We start from the raw sequence: 26,172 nt of genomic DNA, 5'->3' as shown, positions 1-26,172 counted from the left end.
ATCTGGTGGCAGGTAACTCTGCCTGGTCCTCTCATGTCCTCTTACCAGGATGAAGTCCGTCTGATAGGTGGAGAGCATGAACACTGAGATGTTTTGGTCAGCTAGCGGTGCTATTACTGACTTGGCAATTTTGGTCACTCCGATGGGCTGGGAGCCGGAGAAGCCACCTCCACCAGACACCACGTTGAGGGCAAGCCATGTCGCATCAGCCACGCTCAAGTGTTCCGAGGAAGGAAGCTCTGCAAAGAGACAGCGGGGGAGGACAGAGGTTTGGTTTAGAGGCAGAGAGAGCCAGGCCCACATTCTGGTTTGTTTGTGGTTAGCACAGACCCCAGTGCAATGAATGAGATGAGCCCACTGGGGTTCCCACACTGCTATTCCAGCCAGCCTCCTGGGCTTCCCACACTGCTTCACAGGGTGGTACTGTGCTGTGTTTTAGATACACCAACTGCATCAACTTCCACTGCAGGAGTCATACATATTTTCAAGGGCAACACACTGCATGTGCCTCAGCAACTAGCTCAGATGCTGGTGACCAGCACTGCTAATTTCCCCATGTGGCAACAGCCTGAGGTCTTTAACTTAACTCAAATCTCTTTTATCACATGATTTCTCCAGATACTTTGAGTTTTTCTGGTCTCTTTTGTTCCCTTTCTCCTGCTCTAAACCCAGATTTTATTCTCCTGGACTTGGAAATGGAGGCTGACAGAACAGACTGGGCACTAGCCCAAGACTTTGAAGATGCAAAGCACGGACCCTATGCATCTGTGGGGTGGTGCCTCCATCTCTAGAGCAGAAGTCAAGAGCTTCACAGCTCTGTAAAGTATGGATGGTCTAACATATACACCAGAGATCAAGGTGACCATGTACAGAGATAATGGAAACCTTAAGAATAAACCCAGTTCCATTCACAGAGTCACAGAATCCCAAGGGTTGGAAGGGACCTCAAAAAATCATCTAGTCCAACCCCCCTGCAAGAGCAGGGTAACCTAGAGTACACCACACAGGAACTTGTCCAGGTGGGCCTTGAGTATCTCTAGTCTATTAAGTAGTTAAAAATGTGCAGCTTAACCATTTAATACAAATTATTAACTGTTTTAAAGAAAACTTAATGTATTAACAGTCCATAAAACCAGGTGCAGACTCTGGAATGAAGGCACAAGCTTCTGTAAGGTGTTTTTTTTTGGACTTTGGATTTTGGTTTGGCAAATTACAGAAACAAACAGGTCAGATCCAGATTTACAAATGCATAATCCCAGTTGTTAAAACTACTCAGCATAAGGAACCTGACCTCAGATGCATACCCAGCCAGTAAAGACACAGCAGAGGTCTCAGCAGAAACCTACACACTCTTAGAGGTTAAATGCAGCCCAGCAATCCCAAGCACAAATCCCAGCGCTGCTGCTCTTGCAGTCAGTGCCCTGGTGCTGTAGGCAAGTCACTTCATGTCTCCATCCCCACGTGTCCTACTCTGTCCAGCCACTCCTGGCTCATCCATACAGTTTTTTCTCCTTTCCTTCCCCTTCAGCAAGACCTCTGGGAGCTGTTTCTGTACAGCTCCAGACACCATGTAATAAATTCCTAACCTCACCCCCTCTGAATCCCCAGGCACCACTGCTGTGAGACAATGACAGCGCTGAAAACCCAAAATGAACTGAATAACAAATACTATTCATTTTGCTCTCCTCAATAACCTCAATTGTGTGTGCCATGAAAATAACCCTGAGCAATCACACTGCAAACAGTGGGGACACTGAGGGTTCTGCATTTTGATGTTTAGCTTCATAGACCAATGTTTCTTTTTCACTGAATAATCACAGCTTACATGGAATGAAAACTAGACACCAGGGAGAGGGGGTAAGTTTGTGCATGAATCAACACCATGTTACCTTAGAGAGACCAGCGCAAGTTGCTTGCAGAATATTATTGGAGCAAAATACCGTTTTCTGATCAGACCGCCCTTTGCATCAGAAAAGCACCCCCAAAACAAAGCTTACTACATCAACTGGCATAGAGGAGCTAGGGCTCAAAACAACTGCTGCTGATCTAATAAGCAGCTGACATCTTTTTTTCCTTTATTCCCACCTCTGCTCCTTGCCTGTGAAATAAATAAGAAGGAAAAAAAGCCCAGATGTGTTCCTTCTTTGGACATGGACTTACTCCCTGGCAGCACTGAGTGGGCAGGCGCAGGCGAGGCCACCTGCGCGTCATTGGTATTTACACTTCCATTTCCCCATCCCAAAGCCATTAAAGCAGCCAGGCAACGACATCATGGAAAGGTCAAGTGACACCTTTCCTCTCTGCAAGCTCATCCCCAAAAGCCTCTGGCAGCACAGCCACTCGAGTCAGTGCACAGGATGCACATGCAGCTCCATGTGCTCCGGGGTCCAGTGCTCACCAACCTGGAGACCCACAGTGAGCCAATCGTCTGCTCATCATAGATTTACAGACTGGTTTGGGTTGGAAGGGACCTCAAAACTCATCCAGTTCCGACCCCCTGTCACGGGCAGGGACACCTTCCACTAGAACAGCTTGCTCCAAGCCCCTGTGTCCAACCTGGCCTTGAACACTGCCAGGGATGGGGCAGCCACAGCTTCTCTGGGCACCCTGTGCCAGCGCCTCAGCACCCTCACAGGGAAGAGCTTCTGCCTAAGAGCTCATCTCAGTCTCCCCTCTGGCAGGTTAAAGCCATTCCCCTTGTCCTGTCCCTACAGGCCCTTGTCCCAAGCCCCTCTCCAGGTTTCCTGCAGCCCCTTTAGGCACTGGAGCTGCTCTAAGGTCTCCCCTTCAGGAGCCTTCTCTTCTCCAGGCTGCCCCAGCCCAGCTCTCTCAGCCTGGCTCCAGAGCAGAGCTGCTCCAGCGCTTGCAGCATCTCCATGGCCTCCTCTGCACTTGCTCAAGGAGGTCCATAATGACTCGCTACCTGCAGAAAGATACCACACCTTATTTCACTCTCTATAAACAGTGCAGATGATGTTCCTGCTTTGTACGGGCGATGTGGCTCTGGCTGCAGTTCATTAAATACCAGTTTCAATACTATGCTGGGTCAGGGACGTGGCAGAAGATGCAGTATTTCACGGTGGACAGAGGTGTTACCACATTTCACTCTGGTAGCAGTGGGACTGGAGGAGCTGTCCTGAGAAGACCTCATCAACCTTCCTCAGGGGGTAGGAAGGCTGATTTGTGCACTGCATTTGTCATTACTGGAAAGTGTTGATCACGTTCAGTTTTATGTGTTTAACAGGACATATGAAGTGTGACGGGGCCATCACATTTGCTTAAGTAACCTGCTTCTCATCATTCAATTAACCTATAGAATCCAAAAAGCAGTCTGCAAAAAACAGAAAGAAAGTGACTGAAATACTGATTTTGGACACAGTTTCTACTAGGCAGCCAGATGGAAAAGTACAACCCAAATTTTAATGAAACCAACCCAAGCCATAAGCTCAACAAATTCATCTAAATAGCATCAAATAAGCCACGTAGGAAGGTGCTTTTCCAGGGAAGCTGTTAAATGCAATAAACCCAAGGAGAGCTGAAAACACCAAACATAACATTAACACAGACTCAGGGAGGCAAATTAAGGTAGTAAATAAAGAGCAAAATGAGGAATCACCCATGTTTTAGTACCAACCCATCAAACCCACCATTGCCACTACTTCCCTGCACAAGAGCAGGGCTCCTGACACCCCAGAGCTGCTATGGAGCCCCATCAACTTACACAAGAGGTGATCACCTTGATAGCCCAAGCACAGAACTCAGCTTGCCTGGCAGGGCAACACCAGGTACCAATTGCTGGTGGGCTCCAACAGCCAATGGTACCACTCTCCATTCTCTCATGCAAAATTCTCCTTGCTGTATGCAATCTGCAGTGCCACCAAGCACACACACAGGTGCCATATGGGACACAGGACCCCCCAAGGGAAATACGAAATCAAGGCCAGGTCCTGCTCAAACCAAACCCCCAAACACGTGTCAGATAAGGTTTAGGGCATGAGTTAAACTGCTTATTCACACCATGGGTGATTTAAAATCCTCAGTGGCCCACCTGGGAGGTAGAGCTGAAACAAAGCAGAATCCATGGCACACGTCACTCAGGGATGTGAGGTGCTGAGTATCATATTGGCCATAATTGGCTCCTGAGCTCAAATAATCAATACCATTTCCAGAGAGGACAACAAACACTGGCCAAAACCCAAACAAGGATTGAATTGCTTCTGCTGGAGTGTTACAAAATGCTGTAAGTACTGTGAGCTGGTGCTCCACGTGGCACTCTTAAAATACCTTTGGGAGGATGCTGGCCACATGATGAGCTTCCAGCTCATGGGTCTCTGCACGCTTTTATGGTTATAGAAAGCAGGGATGGATAATATCCTGGTTGACAGTCCTGACCAAAAAGTCATCCCAATGGGGTGGGTCTGCACAATGTTTTTCTGTCTCCGTTTTACAACCTGGGGACCCCTCAGTCTCCCACACAATGTACAGCAGGAGCAAAGCACTGGAAGAGAGTCCTCCGCCCTCTGGAAGAGCACTGGGAAATATGCACATGCTCTGAGAACGTACAGCACCACCAGAACTTTTTATCTCCTTTCTGTACCTAATTTAAACGGGTTCAAATGTCTCATAAAAGGGTTACAGTGAAGGAGAAAACGCACAGTTCTGTAGCAGAAATGCATCTCACCTACCCACATTGATAACTGGATCATGGCTGTGCAAAGCACTGCCAACCAGGGACTTATTCCCTTCCTTCAAAAAGGATACCCTGTGAGCTGTTCTCTGTGGCCCTCATTCCAACTTAATGGTGATTGCAACTGGTGACTCCTATTAGCTTTCAAGTGAAACTGCAGATATATGATGAATTTCTTGAAGAGCTTGGAGAGAAATGAAGGCACTCAGCTCGTCTGGGTTTTGGTGCGGTATGTTGGATCATCTCCTTAGCATTCATCCTCACTCAGTCACTTATTTCTGTGTTCTAGCAGAATACTCTGTGTGATGTACTACTCCTTGAGTTGTTCTGGTACTCTGAATGAACCAATTGCTCATTCACTTCATCATTAGAGACTTATGTTTGCAGCCATGGCTAACTCCAAATGTTAAAAAATAGATGTTTAAAACATCCTGTGGATTGTTTGACCGCCCTTCTGGCTATAGTTCCCTTGCACTGGACTTATTTCACCTTTTATAGCCTCCCTCTGCAAAAATGTCAGCAAGTCATTTTATACAATGCCTGTGTAAAAAAAATAGAGGAAAAGGCTCTGGCAGTAGCAGGACTCCAATGGTCAAGCATTAAAAATAAAAGCACTGCCAACTGCAAAATCCATGATAAATTGGGAGAGCTGTCGCCAATGCCTTTATGTGGCAGCACAGTTTATATATATATATAAATATTTCTAATAGGATTTTTATGTTTATTGAAGGGTTCTCTTCCCACTGCCCAGTGGAAGCTTTTCATTGCTCTGCAGTTTTCAAATCCCCTCTTGTAATAAAGTAAGGGATTATCACAGATCATAAAGCCCAATCCAAAGCTTGGGCATCTTCCTGACTTCTCTGTTGGCTTTATCACACAGTCACAGAGGAGGAGCTGGAGATGCCACTGGGCGCCTCCCAGAACAGTGTGTGATGGGACAAGCATCTATGGGCTGATGGGGAGCCGGGCTGCCCAGGGCAGGTCTTCAGCACCCACTGCTGTGGTTTCTCTGACATCTGATAGAGTGCATGTGTTTAACTGGATGTCTCTGCTCAGAAAATACTTTAGGAACTTCATTTCCTTGTGACATTTTGGCCACATAAACTCAGAATCTGGAGGGGAGAGTGGGAGGAAGATAACAACCTGAACCTCATGCCTTTTGAGTAATTGAGCTAACTAAACATTCCTTTAATGTTAGGAAACGGAGTACTGTTTCTCTCACTTCCAGAGAGCTGTGCAAAAAGGGATAAAGCAGGGTAAAGACGTCATTTATCAGATTCTCTAGCGTGCCAGAAAGAGCTCTGGAGCTGGTCCAGTGCCAGCTCTATGTGTCCCAGGCTCCCTACTCTGGAAACACAAGGGTTATTCCTGCAGGATGACCTGTTTCTCGCTTTGCTCTGCCTCAAAGACAAGGCAAAGTGATCCAGTGCTGAGCTTCCCCCACAGGGACATCACCAGGGCAGCAAAAAATATCTTGGGGATGTTACAACGCAAATCATAACCTTTCAGAGCAATGCAAATACCCTTTCTTTCTGCCCGAAAACACAGACACTACCAGCTTCACACTTAATCACTGGAAGCAAAGACTTTTGCTGCCACACAAATCCTAAACAAGCCCTGTGAGCAGTTTTTGTTGTGGTGTGAGGTGGCTGCCAGGCAGAAAGTGCTTGGTGTCAGTTGGATTCAAGTGCCACGGAGCAATCCCACACTGAGGGACTTATCTAAGCACAATAGCCCGGCAAGATGAAAGCACCCCGCTTGGCTGTGCATGAGGAAAGGTGGTGATTAGGGCCAAAAAGTTAATGCTTTTGTGCACAAGAGAAGGAAGAAAATCCCACAGCTCTGATTCAGCTGAAATCATGTCAATGAGCTCCAGCACGTCTTGGGAAGAGGTTGGTGTGCTCACAACAAAGCAGCTTTTGCAATTTTTTCCATTGATGTTAATGGTTTGGTCAGCTGCTGCCCTCTGCAGAGGGCAACACCAGAGGTGATGGTAGAAAGAAAGCCTGGTTTGAGTTGGAAAGGACCTTTTAAGGCCATCTTGTCCAACCCCTCTGCCATAAGCAGAGTTATCTTCAAGGAGATCGGGTTATTCAAAGTCCCATCCAAACTGGCTTTGAATGTTTCCAGGGATGGGGCAATCTATCACCTCTCTGGACAACCAGTTCTAACAATGGGTGCAGAATCAGGCACAGAAGACAGCATGACCCAAGCTCATGACACCTCCAGCATCACACCTCTGCCCCCCAGCATGCGCTGGGACATGAGCAGTGAGACATCTCACACAGCAGCACATCAGGAACTTCTAAAGCACTGATAACTCCAAATGTTCATTAGATACCAAGTGCTACCAGCAAATGGGACAGCAGGTTTCTCCAGTATTGCAGTATTGTGATTTTAATTTCTGTCTTTTATTGCTCTTCTTTGTGCATCCCAAATTTATTTCTGATGGGATGCCCAGGTACTTCTGCAGGGCTGGATCCCAGGCCAGGGAACCCCACTTAAATGGGGACTTCTCTATTTTTGACATTTTCTCCTAACAGAGAATGCAAAACTGAGGGGTTTTTATTCTGAGCTCCCTCAACAGGGAAGCTGTGAAACCTGTCATCTCATTTTCCCATTTAGGCATTATCCCACTCACAAAACTGTCAAAAGAACATCATTAGGTTCATAAACTCCAATACCATGCACTGAGGAAACGACAGCTTGACATTTTATGTATTTAACCTCAAAGTTTGTGTGCCTCAGTTTCCTACCTATAAAGTGGGTACAACCCCCCCTATTTCTTCTAAATCTTGCTCTCAAGAACCAGCTGCTCTATTTAGCTGAGGTTTATGTACATCTCACGACTGAAGAATTTCACAGTTAATGCAAAAATCAGCACAAGCAGCATGGAAAATTTCCAGCCAAACAGGGAGTGTGGCAAAGATTTCAGTGTCTGAAAACAGGGTGAGAATGGGAAGTTTTGCTCTGGCCTCTGAGCATTCTTCCTTTATCACTGAGGGAAGAAGCTGTGGGTGCTAGTGCTAGTGCAGGGATATTCAGGTAGGTTTGAAAGGCAAAGGTCTCTCACTTTCCACTGTCATGACTGTAAAAGGCAGACAAGCAGAGAGACAGAGGGAATGAAAGACAGACGACAAGAAAGAAGCAAACAAGAAAGCACTCTCAGGAAAAACAAGCACCCAGAGCCTGTCCAAGCCTCCCTCCCTAAACTCTGAGCAGCCAACACTCATACAGCATCCAGTATGGACCAGTTCACCCAAAATCACCTCCCAGAAGGGCTCCTACAGCAAGGTCAAGCAACATCTCCCCTCATTTCTCACCTGGAGTTTATCTTATACTGGTCCTTGTCTGCTGCTGCAGGTTTTCTTTCAATTCTGGATTAACTACATCTTAAAGCAATGTATGGGTTTACATCAGAATGGGCGAATATACTCAGTGCAATTTCCTCATGTTTTCCTGATAATTCAATTCAAACCCTACCCAGTGCAATAACCAGTTTGGATTTCAGACTATTCATGCGAATAGGACAAATTACATTCACAGGGAATTACACACAGTGACCCCAGGTCCCATACCCATCTCACAGAAGCTACTGTTATTACCCACAAGCAAGGGAGTTCTCCAAGCCCTTTACTGGAGGGAAATTACAAACACATTCATCCCACTTTTAGTTGATAAAAACTGGGAGAGTAAAAAACCTGCTTCAGAGAGCACTGAGGTCACCCAGGGTGTTTCTTCAAGCCCTGTTCGGAAAGAGAGAGAAATAGCTCCTAACCAGAGACATCAAGTGATTGAATACTGAGTATTTCCACCCACCTCGGGAGCTACCAGAGAGCCTGTGCCAGTTCATCTGCGCTGAAGCTTCACTGGCTCCATACACCATTCACAGGGACATGTGAGTATTGTGAATTTTCAGATCAGCTGGGAATGTTTTAGATAAAGAACCTGTTTTGAATAAGCAGCCCCATCCACTCTCCTCTACAACACAACCATTTCTACACTCAAGCAGCTCTCCAGCAAGGCCTTTGTAAGAAGTTTGCAGGGAGGGAATGCTACTGCACAGCCCCTCCACTGTTACAAATCTGTCACACAACTGCATGAAGTAGGAAGCTCTTTCTGACAGCACTGGAGATGTCATACTCAAAGATGAGGGAGTCAGTGTATTTATACCATTCGTAGTACAGTTACACAAAGACATCCCAGGCTCTGGGATGGTGCCCTGCGATGACGGAGGAAGACAGTGTTGCTGCTTCTCTTTGCCTATCCAGGAACACGTGCATCCCTTTCTCAGCAGATGCCCAAGGGACCCATCCTGCTGACACGGACAGAGTCTATGTGGAGAGCAGTGAGATGCTGAGGGATGGCACCTCCCTGGAAAGTTGACTCGCTAGTCCGTTAAGAGCAGCAGATGTGGCAATGTATTCACACTGATTCCAGAGCCTGGGAAGGAGTACGTGCTAATTAAACTTATTCTTTCTGCTCAGCACGTCCTCAACTGCATTGGTACAGAGCAGAGATGATGCCATGTGGCTGACTGATCTATTTACACCTCTGGAGTCCCATGCTCATCCCCATCCCAGTTTCCCAATTAAGGGTGCAGACAGGAATTTGGGCTAGTTCCAGCAATGCAATACGCCTGGCACACCACTGTGACTGAAGAGACAAACCAGTGACTTTTACCCAATGTAAGCTGCTCAGGATCTCTCTGCTGCCTGAAATGCGGGAACCTGAAAAGCTCATCCCTGGGGAAGAGCTAAAATAAAATTAATCTTGTTGCTGGAGCCTGTCATGAATGCAAAAAGCCTGCAAATCCAAGTTAAAACTGCCTGCCAAGTTTTCTGACTTCAAGAAGCAGAGGCAAGAAGCATGCTGTGAGTCCATGCCCCCCTACCACAACCAAGGGGTCATCATATTTGGAAAGACATCTCCTGTACCTGTTAATAGAGAAGGCTGAAAGCTTGTGAATGATCTAATTCAAAGCCAATCAAGGCACTGCAGACAGGGAAAAGAAAGCTTCTGGATGTGCTCTGCTATCAGCACCTCAGGGCATTTGCTGCCTCGCCAGCTAGTCCTGGTCACTGAAGCACTGGGGGCTGCAAGAGTGATTTTAACACTTTGCTCTTGCAGGGATAGGCTGTTCTCAGCACCCCAGGCCTCTGTCAGCATGGGCTGCATTTCTGCCACGTGCTCAGTGTACAGATCAAGAAAGCAGAGCCAGAATTAAAGCGCAGCTGACTTCTGAGGAGATGAAGAACAGCGGAGGGGATGAAGCTCTCCTGCTGCACTCTGCCCTGCTGGCTTGGACCTAAGAGATGTAGATGTTGACAGATGCCCTTCCAACTTGGACATGTGGGTCCCTTCCTCCCTGCAGTGCTCCAGGCCTGTGGATGAGGTGTTACAGCTGGAGATCCTCAGTACATATTTTCAATTACAAAATTCTTCCTACTTGCAGCATTTTCATGTTTTCAATATCATTGCTCCCCTCTTCCATAAAAAACTTCTGTGAACTTGTGCAAGTATTTGTTTGCTGCTCAGTGGCAATTTGGACAGTCACAAATCCAGGTGTGCAGCTGTACAAGCCTGTACGGAACAGGCTACTTTTCTGAAGGGAAATAGGTGTTAGGTTAATATTTCACTTTCCAATGCTTATCATTCAGTGGCAGACAACTGCTACCCATCTCTCCTTATACACACATGCTCCCCACCTGGAGACAAGCCTGCCCCCAGCAATGGGACACAAAGCTCATTCTGCACTGGATTCACACCACTGCTGTCCTGGTGGGGTGCAGCTTCCAGCACTGGCCTTTTGGCTCCCTTCTGCCCCCCTGCCCCAACAATCCTGCCCAGGGCAGCCCCACGAGCCCTGTCCTTGTCCCTGGTTAGCAAAACAACCCTGGTTTTATTTATAAGGTATGACAGCAACTCCTCCAGGTAAACCAAACCTGCGCATCCAAGCTGGGGAGAGAAATGAATGCAGATGAGTTTATTTTTGCACAGCCTCCTACAAGAGCCCCAGGAGTTGCTCACATTACATCATACCCCCACCTCCTCCTCGAATCAAACCCTGCAAAGGCACAACGCTGATGGCTGCTGGGAGCAACGGCCATAGGAAAATTAACTCTTTGCTGTGCAGGATGCATGCTGCTCTCTCCAGTGGCCAGCAGCGATCCAGTACTGGTTCTTTGTGGTTAGCTGATACAGAAAGGGATGTGTGAATCCTCAGACACAACCTCTGCCTCCAAGCATTTAATTAACAGAGGAATAATTTTGCTAACAGGACAAAGAGTCTGAGTTGCTCCCAGCCTGTCCCAAACATAGGACGAAACATGGGCAAGAGAAGCCACCCGATACCTCAAGAACAGCCTAACAGTGCTGATGGAGGGACGTGACTGAGCAGGACTCTTGATTCCCACCCACAGACTTCAATTACACAAGAACGGGTATTGTTAGTGTCGATTTTCCTCGAGACCCACGTGGCCTGACGGAGCAGCCGCCGCCGGAGACGCAGGCACAGGCATCTTGTCGAGAGCAACACAAAAGCTTTGCTTTGCAGGAAATTAAAACCAAGGAAACAAACACCAGCACTTGCGTAAGCCCCAGACTGGCTCAGACAGAAAATTACCTCGAGACTGTTTGTGTTCCAGATCAATGGATCAGCTGCAGCACGGGGCAATTAGCACCTTGAAATTATTCAGCAAGCCAAGGAGTGGGAATTTTAAGGGAGGGTGGTGAGGGAAGGGTGAGAGCAAGCAGGAATAACAACAGATGTTTCTGGATACAAAAGTCAATGCTTGGCTCCAGCTGAGCCCAAGCTACAGTATGAAAGTGACTGTTGGATGCTTTTGCAACCAGACAAAAGGGGGACAGGAGGGAGCTGGAGGGGAGCTGACACTGCACCCCGGGAATGGGTATTTGGTATGAACATGGAAAGCAGAGCACATATTTTCTGGCTGGGACTAAAGATAATATAGCTCAGTTATCCCACAAGCCTATTTTCTGCTGCACCCAGCACGACAAGCAAGGCAAAACTACTCTGTAAGCAGATCCTTACTGTGCTTGGTATGTGGATGGGTACAAGGGGAATCTGGCCAACAGGCAAACACTTGTAGGAGGTGCCAGCTTGGTTAGGGCTCTGCCAAGAGCTGTGAGGGAGCTCAAGACCAGCGCAAGGATCCTCCAGGTACTCTCTGCAACCCCACTCCCTGGCAGAAGACACCCCAAAAACCTTCATCTGTCTGAATGTTACCATAGGATCACAGAATACCAGGTTGGAAGGGACCTCAAGGATCATCTGGTCCAACCTTTCTAGGCAAGCATGACATAATTAGATGTTCCAGCACACTGTCTTATAAAGATACTGATCTGATTATTCCTTCCAATATTACAAACAGAAAAATCTCATTATTTCCTGAGTGCTGATATAATACTGACGTAGATGTGACATCCTTTACTGTTACTATCAGAGGAGGAGGAGGGAGGGAAGAAGGGATGACTGCGGCTGGCTCCGGTGTAACCTCTTCCATGGCCCTTCTTTAAACAAATCAGATCTCCAAACTCGTCCAGGAGAAATGAGATGTTTGCTCAGAGGGACCTTGTTCCCAATCCACTGGGATGAACAGAAGTCACTCCCTCTCCCTGTGACTCAGGGAAGCCTACGTGGCCTTTTAAATGGGACGTGGGAGCTTTCCCCACCATACCTGAACACAAAAAAGCCAGATATGAAAGACACAACAAGGATTAAAGCAACTACATGAGAAAGCCTTGCTTCTGGTCTCCATGCTTCTATTATTAATCTTGGATGAAAAGAATGCCACCTCTGTCCGAATAAGTTTCTATTATCATGAATGTATTTGCATCTAATCTGAACACAGGGAGGCCATGGCAAGCAGAGTGCAAAAGTCTTTCAGGCACTGATGCTCTTAACACTTTGAAATCATGCTAATCTGATAAGGCACTGAAGGAATTATACAAGTAAACAAAGCCAGGCCCTGACAAGGAGTATTAGAGATACAACACACCATATATTTAGTGCTGGGAGGGCTGGAGGGAGGCTGCAATGGGTAGCACCATCCATCCTGGGCAGGAGAGGCTGCAGAGAGCCCAGCATGGGGAGTGAAGTCAGCCTGCCCCAAGCACTGATCACTGCAGCTCACGACAAGGAAAATTAAACAGCAGGATGCAAGCACTGCTGCTCACAGCTAGACCTTCCTGAGCATTAACATTTGATCACAGCGCTTCCTTCGCCAGGATACAGGGAGATGCGGGAGGAGAACAGGCTGAAAACCATGAATAAAGCCAGCCAGGATATCAGGATTAGCTGCAAATGAAGCAAATGGGAGACAGTGAGGTTTTTTCCTCTGCATGGTCGCTTGCTGTCTGGCAAACCTGAGTCCTCTTTGCATTCCAGGTTGTTGGTAACACTCTAGCTTTGTGCTTTGTGAAAATAATGCTGGAAGGCTGCAAACTGCCTCCCATCCTCCTGCCATGCCGGCTTCACTGGGAACTCATCTCCCTGCAGCGTCCTCTGGAAAAACAAGCTTCATAGTTGGAAGAAAGCTGATCCAAGTCCTGACTCCTAAATCAACTCCTAACTTAGGGGCAATTCTTCAACAGCCTCTCCCCACCCTGGCACACACTGAGCCCAGCTTTGAGCAAGTGCTGCTCTGGGACTCGGCACCTCAAGAAGCCTGACTGCAAATCAAACCCCCAAACCAGACCCACCCCTGAGCACACACTTCCTATAAGGTTTTGTTGGTACCTTCTTCATGTTGCTTTCCTTATTTATTTATATCATGGGGATATGAACCGTGTTGTTTCAGGAATGCTGCTGAGTGAGTAATGGCTGCAAAGCATTTGGAAGGTAAAATGGTCTGGGTAATTATTACCCTGAGCAACAAAGGACAAGACAGTTCAAGAGTACACACTGATTACAACATCATACTACAAGGGAGCACCCAAAATCTCCCAGCAATTCCTGCTCGAGGGACCAGGTCCAATGCCGTATGTTGCGAGATGCCTCAGTGTTTTCATCTTTTCTTCAGCATTTGATTCAATTGGTTTTATTATGGTAATTGCCAGTGAAAAAAATAGATCAATGGGGCGAGGAGAAGGGGAGGAGAGACTCCAAGAGAGGCTCATGCTGATGGGATGAGCCAGGAATAGCTGCTCTCCTACAATGGCTCCCCTTTCCTTGGCATCTGCTGTTTGAAGCACAATGGAATAGAAGCAATGCACATGAGGAAGTCTGGTCCCCTTGATGTGTAACATGGGACCTTTCCCTTGAGCAGGAAAGGGTGAGCAAGGACACAATACCTCTCACAATCCCCACTCACCCGTTTCCACAATTAATTGCAGGAATCTGAGATCCTTAAAGAGCTTTTCCACCAACTTTGTTTGAAACCAGCCAAGCAGAGAGACTCATTCACTGCATGTGTGCAAATCTCCCTTTCCTATGGAGAACACGGGTGTTCCTGTGGCAGCCAGGCTTCGGGTAATCCAGCACTAAGTGCCACTGAAACAGCAGCATTAGCAGTAATTAAAAATGAGATGCTTTCCACACCAGGCTGTATACATTGGAGGCAGCCAGTTCACCCAAACAGGATTACAATAGCTAAGGATTTTACTTCTTTATTTCCATTCCCTTAACCATGAGATCAGTGCAGCTGGGCTTGGAAGAAACAGGCTCAAAATTCACTTATGCTGAGATGGGTCTGAAGTGAACAAGTATTTTTCCTCTATTTCTCCAGAACATTCAAGACAAATACAAATATGGAACACGACTGACACTGGAAAGCAAATAGCATTTAGTCACCCACACAGACCTCTAACAAGCACTTTACTGCGTAAGTGAAAATCCCCTGCAAAAGCAGTTTAGTTCAGGGGAAGGAAACCTTTAGGAGAGTGGTAGGAGAACTCCCTGACCACTCATTTGTGGGAAATTAGAGGTAAAAACAAAACATACAAGGGAAACCAGAATGGTTTAAGTGGGAAACCTCCAAGCTGAGGAAGCAGTTGGGATGTGGTGGCCTGCTAGCATGTAAATGGATAACGTGCTTGTGTGCATCTTTGTACATGCTCCTATATACAACATATACGTACTCTAACTCCTGCACATCCAGCAATGCTCTCCTCCCATCCAGCCCCATTTTCAGTGAGTAGCAGGCTTGTAGGACAGGCAATTTGTCTTCAGGCCACACATGTGAGCTGGCATCAGGAGCATTTGTCCCCTTTTTGACCCCGGAGCGCTGGTTCATTCTATTTATGTATTTTTGATCAGTAACCCACCACAGAGGGGTTTGGCACTGCTGCTGGAAGCTCAGAGAAGGACCACAGACAAGCAAGTCAAGGCACAGAGCCCCTGCAGAGCATGAGCCGTCAGCTGCCTCTGCCAGGAATTTGCTGTGTTTTGAATTCAAAGAATCTCTTTCAAAAACAAAGATCCCACTCAGGCCTCCATGCCAGGATGGCAAACTGGCAGCCCAGACCTGGTGACACAGCACAAGGAGCATCCCACGTCCAGATAGGGCAGCAAACCTTACACTCAAATATGAGACCTGCGAGAAGGTCCTGGGGAGAGGGAAGGGATGGGGTGAGATGGAGAAGGCAGACGGATGCAGGGGGGAGAAACTCCCTCTGAGAACAGGCTCTATTCCTGCCCAGCACTAAGCATGCTGTTGCAGCCAGTTTATCAGCATTGCCTAGGCCAGAAGGACGGACCCGCAGAGCTGAGGAGGACCTAAGAACCATTCCCTGGATTTCCTTTTCCCTCCAACGGCCATAAAAGACATTTCATAACTTAGACCCTGCTTCCACTAGGTGTTGGTGAACATGCCTTGAATACTTCTGGCACTGTCTTCTTGAAGGATTTGATAAGAGAGTCCAAGACAAGTGCCAGAGAAAACAGAGGTTCAGACAGGAGGACAACATTGGTCCTGAGCCCCTGTGAAACTGTTAAGTGAGGCTGAGGATCAAGAGATGACTACATGAGAAAGAGCCACATCCATCAATGGTGGGGAGAAAACCCCACCAAGGGTTTTCACAAGCCAGGGTCAGAGTACCAAATGTACATGTTTTCTCATGAGTTCCCAAGCAAAATCACGTGGGTGTCCTGGGAGAAGACATCAGGGGTGGAAGGAACTATGAGGCTGGGTTTTCAAATTCTAGAAGAGCACAAATCTTAAAGGGATGGCACTTAGGAGTCTCCAGCAGTCCTATTTCTAAAGCCCTAATTCCCACATGTCTGAAGAAGCTCTAGAGAATAAGGTGGATACAGGGGCCAGGAGCTTCCCCTTGCACAATGCAGGCATGTATTTAAAGAAGCAACAGCAGGGGAAAGTTGGGTTGTCCGTTCCCTGCTTGAGATAAACCAGAGCATCCTATTTTTCAGTGCTCAGGTTTAAAAAAAATCCTCCAAACTTGAGATTGCATTCCCACTGAGCTCACAAGACACTACCAGGAGATTTTATCATTACAAATGCTTCATCACAGGATGAAGCTTCTGCGGCTTCACATCCCACGGTGGGAACAGCCTTTCCTGGGAAGGGACAGTCCCCACAGGATTATAGCATTTCGTGGACTAAACACACACTCCCACTGCCCCCCCTCCTTCTTCAAACACACTACTGAACAGGCACAAGTGACGATACAAGACATACATAATGATGGGGATTTTCCCTGGGTGGATAATAGCATCTCTCTTCTGAAGGACCCCTTCCAGGCTGCACTGGGGATCAACAACGAGGCACCTCTCTGGCCACAGAGGGTGCGCGTTGCCACTGTCACCCACTCCTGCTCTGGCACGTGAATTTGCTGTTTAATAAACTTTCCTGCAGTTTGTGCTTCTCGGTAACCCTGCAGTAGTAGTCATGGTGACAAAACTGGGGTCCTTGGCAACACACCAATGATGCTGCAAATCTACAATGACTAATCCTAAAAGCCTAATTTGTGGAACTCATTTAAATGCTTAAAGAGATGCAGGTCACCACAGGGGTCGATTTAATGGCTATGGCATATCTGGTGGTGAAGCAGTTGTTGCACAAGAAGCAGCCAGGACATCTTCTGGTCATAAAATAAAGTGGATTTTTAATGCAAGATGCAGACTAAAGAGATTAAAAGGAAAGCACATATTAAACATAGGCACAATAACAAACCCAGCTGATTTCCAGTCAAAGAGCTGGGCAATGCTTCCAGATAAAATGCTGTTTTAAATAACAATCCCACACAACAATATCACTGATACAGTACTGCCTGATTTATTTGTGCCTATTCAGAACGTAATGAATGCTCTTCTCAACACATCTAGCCCGTGAGTGTGCAAAACCATGGTGCAGCACAGCACAGTCAATTCCCCAAATTGGCCCATTAAAGGCACACAGAGGATGCAGAGGACTGTGCAATGGTTCCCAGCTTCACCAGGAGAGCTGATGGGCCAAGCACCTGCCCATGCCATCCTCTTCCCCAGGGCATTCCCCATGGGGGAGCACACACGGAACAGCCCTATTCAGCGCTTCAGACTTCCAGCTCTTTGCTGGCACTAAAAAATTCATGGCCACATCTCCAGTTAATACACTGACTACATCACTGAGGGAAGAGCACCAAATGAAGAACGCTGCTCTAACGATGCTGGGCTAGACCAACAGGGCAGCATTCAAGCCACTGGGCTCTTTTATCCACAGCTTTTGCATTTCTCCTCTCCAACTGTCTGCCACCTGGCAGTGAACACACACAGGACATGGAGTGGCTTCTGCTGACACACAGATAGCAAACCCCCTTTGCCTAGGCGCTCTCTCCCTCTTCATACAAATAGAGCAACAGCACTGTGGACAGTATCTTACCCCACAAAAAAGCAAATTAGGCTGGCCTGAGGCTGAAAAGTTCTAAATCTTTATCCCACAGTGCTAAACCACTCACCTAATTTGTTGTGGGTTTGAGTAAGCATTAACATCACTCAACTCAGCAACTACCAGAGGCAAGCATCAACACGTAACCAGGTAAAGTCATTTGATCACACGGTGATATGATTTCCATGTCCTGACCCACGGTCTCAACCCACTGCCCTTCCTACACAGGCATCTTCCAGAGAAAAGAGTTCTTTGACCCAACCAGGAGTTGGGACATGAAACATGTTTATGTTGCAGAAAGTAGGCAGCCTCAGTTGAATGCAAGCAGACAAAAACACTTGTTTGATAAAATCCTAGTTCTATTTACTTATCAAGATTTCCCCCTCCTTAAAACTGGTTGTAGCATAACTGCACTTGCCGTTGTGGCTGACACAGAGCCAACTTGAGAGCAAAGCACTTCTGGTGCCCTTTGTTAGCTTGTCAACGTTTCTGTTCCTGCAGAAGAAATTCAGTTTAACCAGGAGTTATCTGCAGTCATACTTCATTATATTGCTGTAATAAAGCAACAGCAACAACAATAATTACTATGGGTACTAATGATGCCTGCAGCACCTTCAAGAGCAAAGTGCGCCACATGATCTATGTGATGCTTGTTAGGATGAGGTCAAGATCCTTCTTGGGTAAGTTAATGCAAAACAAATGCTCTGTAAGTCTTGAAGACAGACACAACCTTGGCTCTTTTGAAAAACAAAACCCTTGCTGATCCCACTGGGGCCTGAATCAGTGATCCTGGAGGCTCTGTATAGTTAAGATATGATGTCTGGTCACCTAAAATATTAATCTCCTTGGCCACAGAGATGCCATACTTGAATGCGGATTTATCCCACTGATGTTGACATTGAGTGCTTGGGCACTGAACAGCACAATGCCTGTTTTCTGTGATGAGTGACCAATATGGCAATGTTAAACTCCAACTTCAGCAAAAGATGGAGTTCAAAGCCTGCTTTCTGAATCTCTCTGATCCAACTGAAGTTGCTCCAACTCCTGCTCAGTTTCACCACTGGTGGCAAGAGATTCAGTTGCCTGGTACTACTGTGAGGCTTTAGTTCAAGAGCTCACATAATTTTGTCATACACAGTGTTATTTACAGTATTATAAGTCTCTATGCAGGCTGAAATTCTAGACATGTGGATGTGAAGAGGTTTTTGCTAGTGGCTTTTCCAGCCAGGACTATTTGAGCTTCTCTTGTGAATAAGGCAAACCTTGCAGGGTCCCCATCAGTCATGCAGCTCAATGCTGCTGCCTGCCACCTCCCTGTGCAGCTCGTCTCTGAGCCACCTCCAGTGGCCTGTCATGCCCCCTTGTCCTCTCACCCTGTCCAGGGATCGTAGCCCGTGTCTACTCCCGTTTCCTAGAGCTCCACCAAGGCACTTCCATCTCACATCACTGCTCAGCCTGGGCTGCCCTCTCTGCCTCTGGGAATGGTGCTCTGGGCTCTCCACAGCCACATCAATGTTTTGCTACAGAAAGCAAGGACAAAACACAGTCCACATTGCAGCTCCCCAGGGCTGGGTAAGGGCACCTTGGGGGTTTACTCCATTCCTGAAATTTGAGCATGGATGTCAGGTCCTGCTGGCAGTTCAAGAAGGGAGCTTAAGGATGGAAAAGGCAAAGTACTTTCAGCTGCAGCCCAGCTACAGAAGAGCGCCCTATAAAACACTGCCTATGAAGCTGTGGAGTTTTCAATGGCTGCTGCATAAGCAATTGCAAAATCTATTCCCTGCTACACTTTATACACTGCTCCTCCTCAAAACCCAGTGTCTACCATGCACATTTAAGGCTCAGCTGAGCATATCATTAGGAAAGGGGCCACGGAGACCAATGGCACAGTCAGTGGGGGTGTGCAAAGTGGAAGGTGTTCCTGCCGGGGATTGGAACTGGATGAGCTTTAAGGTCGCTTCCAACCCAAACCAGTCTGTGGTTCCATGATTCTGTATGTAAAATTACAAGTAGAAGAGAAAAACAAGATTGGAGAAAAAGAGACAGAACAGGTTGCTGTGCAGTCTAGGGGCTGTGTAAGCTCTAATCAACATCTGCAGCAGGGTTTGAATCCCAAACCAGAAACCCTGGGACGATGCTGGTTAAATGCTTCAATGAACTGAAGTTCTCATCCAGTATATTTTTAGTTGGCACCAACAGGCATTACATAATGGCTATTGCATAAGAGCACTACAGCTACAAATATGCTCTTTGGGCTTTTTTGGATTGTGTTTCTTTCTCTTTTTTCAGTATCTTCTCCTTGGGGGAGGGGGGGGGGGATTGATCAATAATTGCACTTTCCGTCAAATGAGGGAGGCAAATCCTTAGGATAAAAACCAAAAGGAATAAAAATATTGTCACTAAGCCTGTGAGCACTTCTCTCTTGCCCAACCTCAAACAGAATTAACTATTCCCAGAATAGAAATTCCACTAAGGCTTATCTGTAGTTTAAAGGGACAGGCTGTGATTCTGTACAGACACTACGTTTCTCAATACTGAAGGGGGTTTATGTCGTAGTGATGCTAGCTCAGAAGACAAAAATAAAGGGGGGAACACTAAGTAAGAGATGATGGGGAAGAACTCCAGGAGATTTTCTTTATCTGCCAGCAAGATCATTGCTGTTGGTGCTCCTCTCAAATCTTCCCCTGGCATATTTTTTTACCTTTTATCCTAACAGCACTACTGGCAGAACCACAAAGATTTTTGCTTCCAAATGAGGTGCTACATGAAAAAAAGAAGAGCTTCCAAAAGCTAGAAATATTTCCTTTCCTTTATTTGGTATCTCTGAACCTAAAGGGAGCTGGGGCAGGCACTGCAGAAACAGACATCAGTTCAGTGGCACACCACGAGCTCCTGCATCCCACTGCCCTACGGGCTTAGGCAAGGGCTCACTTGGCTTTTGTTACCCCAGCACAGAGCCTCTCTGATAAACACTGCACTCAGCAATTCTGCCTTTTTCGGGCTGGTCCTCTGAAACAAATGAGCTGATTCCTGGAAGAGCAAAAGACATCATCTGACAAATAAGCACTTCTCTGCTAGCAAGCTGCTCCTGTGTGCTGTTTCCCTCTGCCACCTCCCCAAAGCCGGTCATGTCACTGATGCTCTCCTGACTCGCGCTGGGTTTATAAATAAACCCAACCCTGGGCTACCTTGATAGGAAGGCGTCGTGCTGAGCACATCACCGGGTGTCACACACGGGAACAAAAACAACCCTGAGAGAGTGGAGAAGGGAAAAATACAAGTGCAGCTGCTTGGAGAGCACTAAGTCAATCCAGGGAGAGGCTTTTTGGCTTTGAAAGCTCTTGTGGCAAACAGCAGACCCCGCTGCTGTTAGTGGCTATAAAGGCAGTGATTGCAATCCTGTGCAGAGAACAGCCTGGCAGGGCTGGTCGTGTGAACATGAGCAAAAACCACAAGAAAACAGGGCAAACAGGGGTAAAAAGGAATTAAAAAGCAGCATGACACTGCTAGGTTTGTGCTAAAATAGTGCAGCTGGGGAGAGAAGAAACAGCATAACAAAACTTATCAAATGTACTAAGGTATATCATAACATGAGGAATATGGCCTTGCTTTGTTTGTAGGCTTCTAACACCTTGCTATTATGATCTTCAATAATTAAGAAAACAGCAATTTGCTGGAAAAGCTGGCTTGAGAAGTTGTTTGAGCTTTGAAGATCCGACTGCATGAGACTTGCTCTGCAAGTGGTCCTTGTAACCACAAAAAAATACCGCAGTTTGTCATTCAGGATTGAAAATATTAGAGAAACAAGTGTCAAAACAAGCAAAAGCAGGAAGTTTACTTGCATTTGTCATGGTTTTCTCCTCTGTACGAGCCATTAAGGGATTTTACAATAACCGATCACTAGCTGCACTGGGAAATAGCAAAATCATGCTTAACTGAGACAAATGTTCATGGTTCTCAGGAGAAATGCTCATAATTCATTTCAAAGCTGCTCTGCCCTGCTGAGCCTCCAGCCCTAGGTGCTCAGGGTAAAGGCATTTGCTACGGGTTTGAACGCAGTGTTGTTTCTGCTGTTGAGCGCCCTTCTCAAGATCAAAGCTCTGCAGCAAACACGGCACAACTGCTAAGTCCCTTATAATCAACCTTTCTACATGGCTGTATGCATCTGTGGGTAGCTTGTTCATGCATGCATGCAAATGGCGGGGGGGAATAAAGAGCCATCCTCAGGAATCAACAGCTGAACATACGGTGGGGCACTGTTTATCAAACAGACGATTGCAGTTGCTGTTGCAGCGCTTCTGTTGGGAGTCAGAGCAACCAGCCTGTCCACAAACAGCACAGCCACAATGGGAGCACGCCTGGGGGTCTTCCTGCCGGGGGGGAAGCAAAGGATGTTTGATTTAAAAGGAAGCAGTGCACAGGCTGTGTGAATTTGTAAAAATCAGGTTTCACTCTGACATACTCAAAGTCTGGCCAAAGAAAACCAGCTGAACTCTGGGAGGACGGAACAGAACAGCCCTTCAGCAGGAGCTTCCTCTGCTCAGCTGCCCATCAGTCCCCTGCTCTGCCTCAGCTGTGTGCTCACATCAGAGCCCAGCCACTCACCCTATCGGACCAGCGTACAGGAGGTGACACAGGCAAGTAGCTCACTCCTTCCCTCATCCCACATCTCAGTGGACCCAAACATGCCCTACCATTCCCATTCCCTCCCAGCCTCTGCATGTGCCTTTGCAACAGCCTGACGTATCAAACTTCTCTCCTGGGAAAGCAGCACTGTCGCTTTTCATCACCTTGAGGCACGATGCCCTGAGGTTCAGAGAGATGGTGTACCAGAGCTCCGTGGTTTCTTACTTTTAAGACACTTGTGGGGAAGTGAATGCAACAGGACAGTGAGGAATCCTAACTAACCAGCTGTATGTCCAAGCATGAGCTGCTGCAAAGAGGCTGTTGCTGAGTAAAAAAAAAAGCCAACTTCACTGTAAAGCTTGTTCCACTGCATTTGAGATGGAATTAAAACACATTTAAACTCATGTAAGTGATATGTAATAAATTTAAGAATAAAATAAAAAGCCTCAGATCTGCAAAATATGAACCATTAATCAGACACTCTGAAAGACTTCACTGTGAAATCTCTAGTGATTAGCTATGGGCACTCAGCCAAAGAGGCCTGCAAGCTCTGTTTCACTGACATGTATTTTTAAACTAGCTCCAGCAGAGAGGAGGCCATTTGGGGCACTGAATACCAGCTCTGGGGGCTGGGACCAGCTCCTGCAGAGCATCTCTCTGCATCTCAGTTCTCCATCTGTAAGACTGGGATAACATGCCCTGCTCCTAATTCCTGCCAAGATTTTACAACTAAATCTGCAGGGCACAGATCACCCCTTCCTACTTTTATGTATGCAATGCAACTCTGTCCCTGTTTGGTGATGAGAGCTGTGTACATCTGTAATATACACCATGGAGACAATAAAAATACAGGTTTGAAAGATCTTCAAGCATAACACAGCCTGTCTATGGCAGGGCCAGTCAGCCCTAGATCATTCCCAATTCTATTTAATGCATTATTTGACACCACCCAGTGATAGATAGCCTGCTGCCTCTTTAATAGCCTATTGATTAAATGTATTGCCACAGCCCATGACACAAACTACTAGAAGCATCTCTCAGACTGCATTAACATCCCCTGCAACTCCAGGTATGCCCAAACCTGCCTGGGCTGGGTCAGGAAAGCTGATGTTTCATTAAGCTGATGGCCCCTGCCAACCTGTACTGAGCAAAATACCTATTAACTTCCCTCGGTTTGCAAATCACCCAGAACACTACAGACACAAGAGGTTACACTGGTAACAAACACAGAATTAAGCTGACAGCTTTAAAAGATTAGTGAAGTGTTGCTTTCCATTCAAATTAGAGGGGCAAAAAAAGATTACTTATAAAAAAAGAACTTCCACAACAGAGTGTTTACTCTCTCCTGAGATGCACTAAGATGTATTTGAGTACTGCAAATCCTCATCAACAGAAAGGCAAGTTTTTAAAAAGAGGAAGAAAAATGTAAGTTTGGAAAAGAATGCCAGTTAAAAGGTTTTCAGCTTGGTCTGCATTGGAAGAAAATGGGTACACAGTGCTCATGTGAACTCTGTCAAGCAATGACCATCTAAAGGGTGCAAAGGACCTGCAGAGCGGTACTCAGTGCTAGTCCCACCATGGTACCTGACCCCAGTTGTAGCCCAGTGAAGCAGCCACCAAGCTCACTTTTGCATTCTGGTCAGAGCCACCACCTCCCTCCCTGGAAGCGATGGTGGGGGTTAAACTCACCATCACTTTTGCAGCTTCTGGAGACCCTCAAACAGAACAAGGTGTGCACCCAAAGGGTGGCCATGAGGGCAGATGCCTGAGCAGGGAGCAGTGCTGAGGCTTAGCTCCTACCTGCTAGGTAGAACCCTGCAGAACACCACAGCAGGGGGAGAGCAAAACCCTGCATAGGAAGGTGAGGTGTTAATTCACCATCAATATCTCCAGCATGCCCCACCAGCTGGCAATGATCTGATTTAACATGCAGGTTTGCTTTAAATGCTCATACTATGTAAGGTTTTAATCTAAGGTTTTACTGATTACTTTACTTGCAACACACAGATCAGAGACAATGGTGCTCTGATGGACTCTGTACCAGTTTCAGAAAGATGTTTCTTGTCCCCATGAGTTTACATTTCAACCTAATAGAGAGTGACAGTGGACGTAAGCAAAAATGCATTCTGGCTGCTTTCACAGCATAAGAAACATTAGAAGACTAAAGAAGATAAGTATAGGCAAGAATAGTTTAAATTCATTTCTGCAGACATAATCTGAGAAGTGCAAAGTGAAACTTCTCTGTACATTGCAGGGAATCAGAAATAAAAGAAAGTCCCATGACAGGGCTTAGCAAAAGCTCAGCACAAGCTCTTGAGCAAAGAAATGAAACATGCATCTTCATATATACACAAGGTCTGAAAGAACTGAAAACAGGCTCAGAGAGCTGGGGTTCTTCAGCCTGGAGAAGAGAAGGCTCTGGGGAGACCATTCTGGAGCAGCTTTCCAGTGCCTGAAGGGGCCTACAGGAAATGGATGGACTTTTGACAAGGGCCTGTAAGGACAGGACAAGGGGGAATGGCTTGAACCTGCCAGAGGGGAGACTGAGATGAGCTCTTAGGCAGAAGCTCTTCCCTGTGAGGGTGCTGAGGCGCTGCACAGGGTGCCCAGAGAAGCTGTGGCTGCCCCATCCCTGGCAGTGTTCAAGGCCAGGTTGGACACAGGGGCTTGGAGCAAGCTGCTCTAGTGGAAGGTGTCCCTGCCTGTGACAGGGGGGTGGAACTGGATGAGCTTTAAGGTCCCTTCCAACACAAACCATTCTGTGATTCTGTGACTGAGATGACGGACGGCCCAGAGAAGGAGGCTTACAAAGTGTTGCAGACTAAAACAATGCCCCACAGCTTTATCCTCTCCTCCTTGAGCTGGTCAATCTGTGGAGAGATGGGCACATGGCCCTACCAGCAACCTTACTGATCAGAATGCTCTTTGGCTTAGGACTCTTGCCTTCAGGCTGTCTTTCTCAGCTGTTTCCAAAGCGCTACCCTGGCACAGCTAAACTCTAATTTGTAGGAATTAGAATTGGACCTACCAATCTTTGCTTCTATAAATATAAATAAAAAGACAGCTAACTTCTTCAGCTCTGCTGTGCCCTGCTGTTGTTGTGGAACACCATGGGACAGCATGGTATGAAAGCAAGCATAGAAGCAAAGTGTCCTGCAGAACAAAGCCGTTGTGTCTTTGCTGAGCTCACATGACCTCTTCCTTAGGGTAAACAAATCTGGACTACTTCTGAACCAGACACAGTCGGAGATCGTTCCCCACTCCCAGGACTCCCAACTGATCCTGGAGATGAAAGAGAGCAAGAAATCCCTACATGCTGGGTTGCTGCAGCCCTGTCTCTCCCGCATGTGGCATGGATGGCTCTTCAAACAAGTAAAAGCGATCTCTTGACATGCTGGACTTGAATTAATCACTGACCAACTACTTACTTATAATTGATTAACCTTTTATAACTTCTCTATGTACGTGCCCTTAATAAAAAGGGTAATTCATCTTCTCAATATAGCTGGACATTATCTGCAGAGTTTTTCCGTAGGGACAATTTACTCTAGAGCCTATGACAGCTTGGAATTTGGCAGCTATTACCCAACAAATATTCATCAATGTATTCATCAATGGTCAGGGATCACACCCCACAGTACCTGTGAGTCCCCAGTGGGACAGTTCAGCTGCCACGATGCTACAAATCAAGCGAAGCACTAACATACGAGCCCAAGTCCCACTGATATTCAGTGGGGATTCAATACTCATTTGGCACCTGGAGCTGGAAATGATGGTTTCTTGCAGACAACTTGTCACAAGCCATCACGCTGGAGCCTGATTCACACCAACCACTCCAGCAGAGTTACTGAGGATTAAAGAACAATTCAGGCTGAGAGAGCTGGGCTGGTTCAGCCTGGAGAAGAGAAGGCTTCAGAGAGACCTTAGAGCAGCTCCCAGTGCCGAAAGGGTCCAACAAGAAAGCTGGAGAGGGGCTTTGGACAAGGGCCTGTAGGGACAGGACCAAGGCGGAATGGC

The 26,172-nt window shown here is 46.8% G+C and overlaps 1 protein-coding gene across 1 annotated transcript in view; it reads right to left on the bottom strand.

Moving 5' to 3' along the window:
- Positions 1-26,172, bottom strand: part of CASTOR2 (cytosolic arginine sensor for mTORC1 subunit 2) — a 113,297-nt gene that overhangs the window by 10,259 nt on the left and 76,866 nt on the right. The window contains exon 3 of the mRNA XM_061355460.1: positions 46-239. Coding sequence (XP_061211444.1) covers positions 46-239 — 194 coding nt within the window. The remainder of the gene's footprint in view (positions 1-45; positions 240-26,172) is intronic.

Source organism: Neopsephotus bourkii, unplaced genomic scaffold (assembly GCF_033783945.1).
Source record: "Neopsephotus bourkii isolate Nb327-2 ecotype Australia unplaced genomic scaffold, CSIRO-AGI_Nbou_v1 NB_804, whole genome shotgun sequence".
NCBI classification, from domain to species: domain Eukaryota; kingdom Metazoa; phylum Chordata; class Aves; order Psittaciformes; family Psittacidae; genus Neopsephotus; species Neopsephotus bourkii.
The sequence above is the reverse complement of the archived record's forward strand: the minus strand, read 5'-3'. Positions and strand labels throughout refer to the sequence as shown.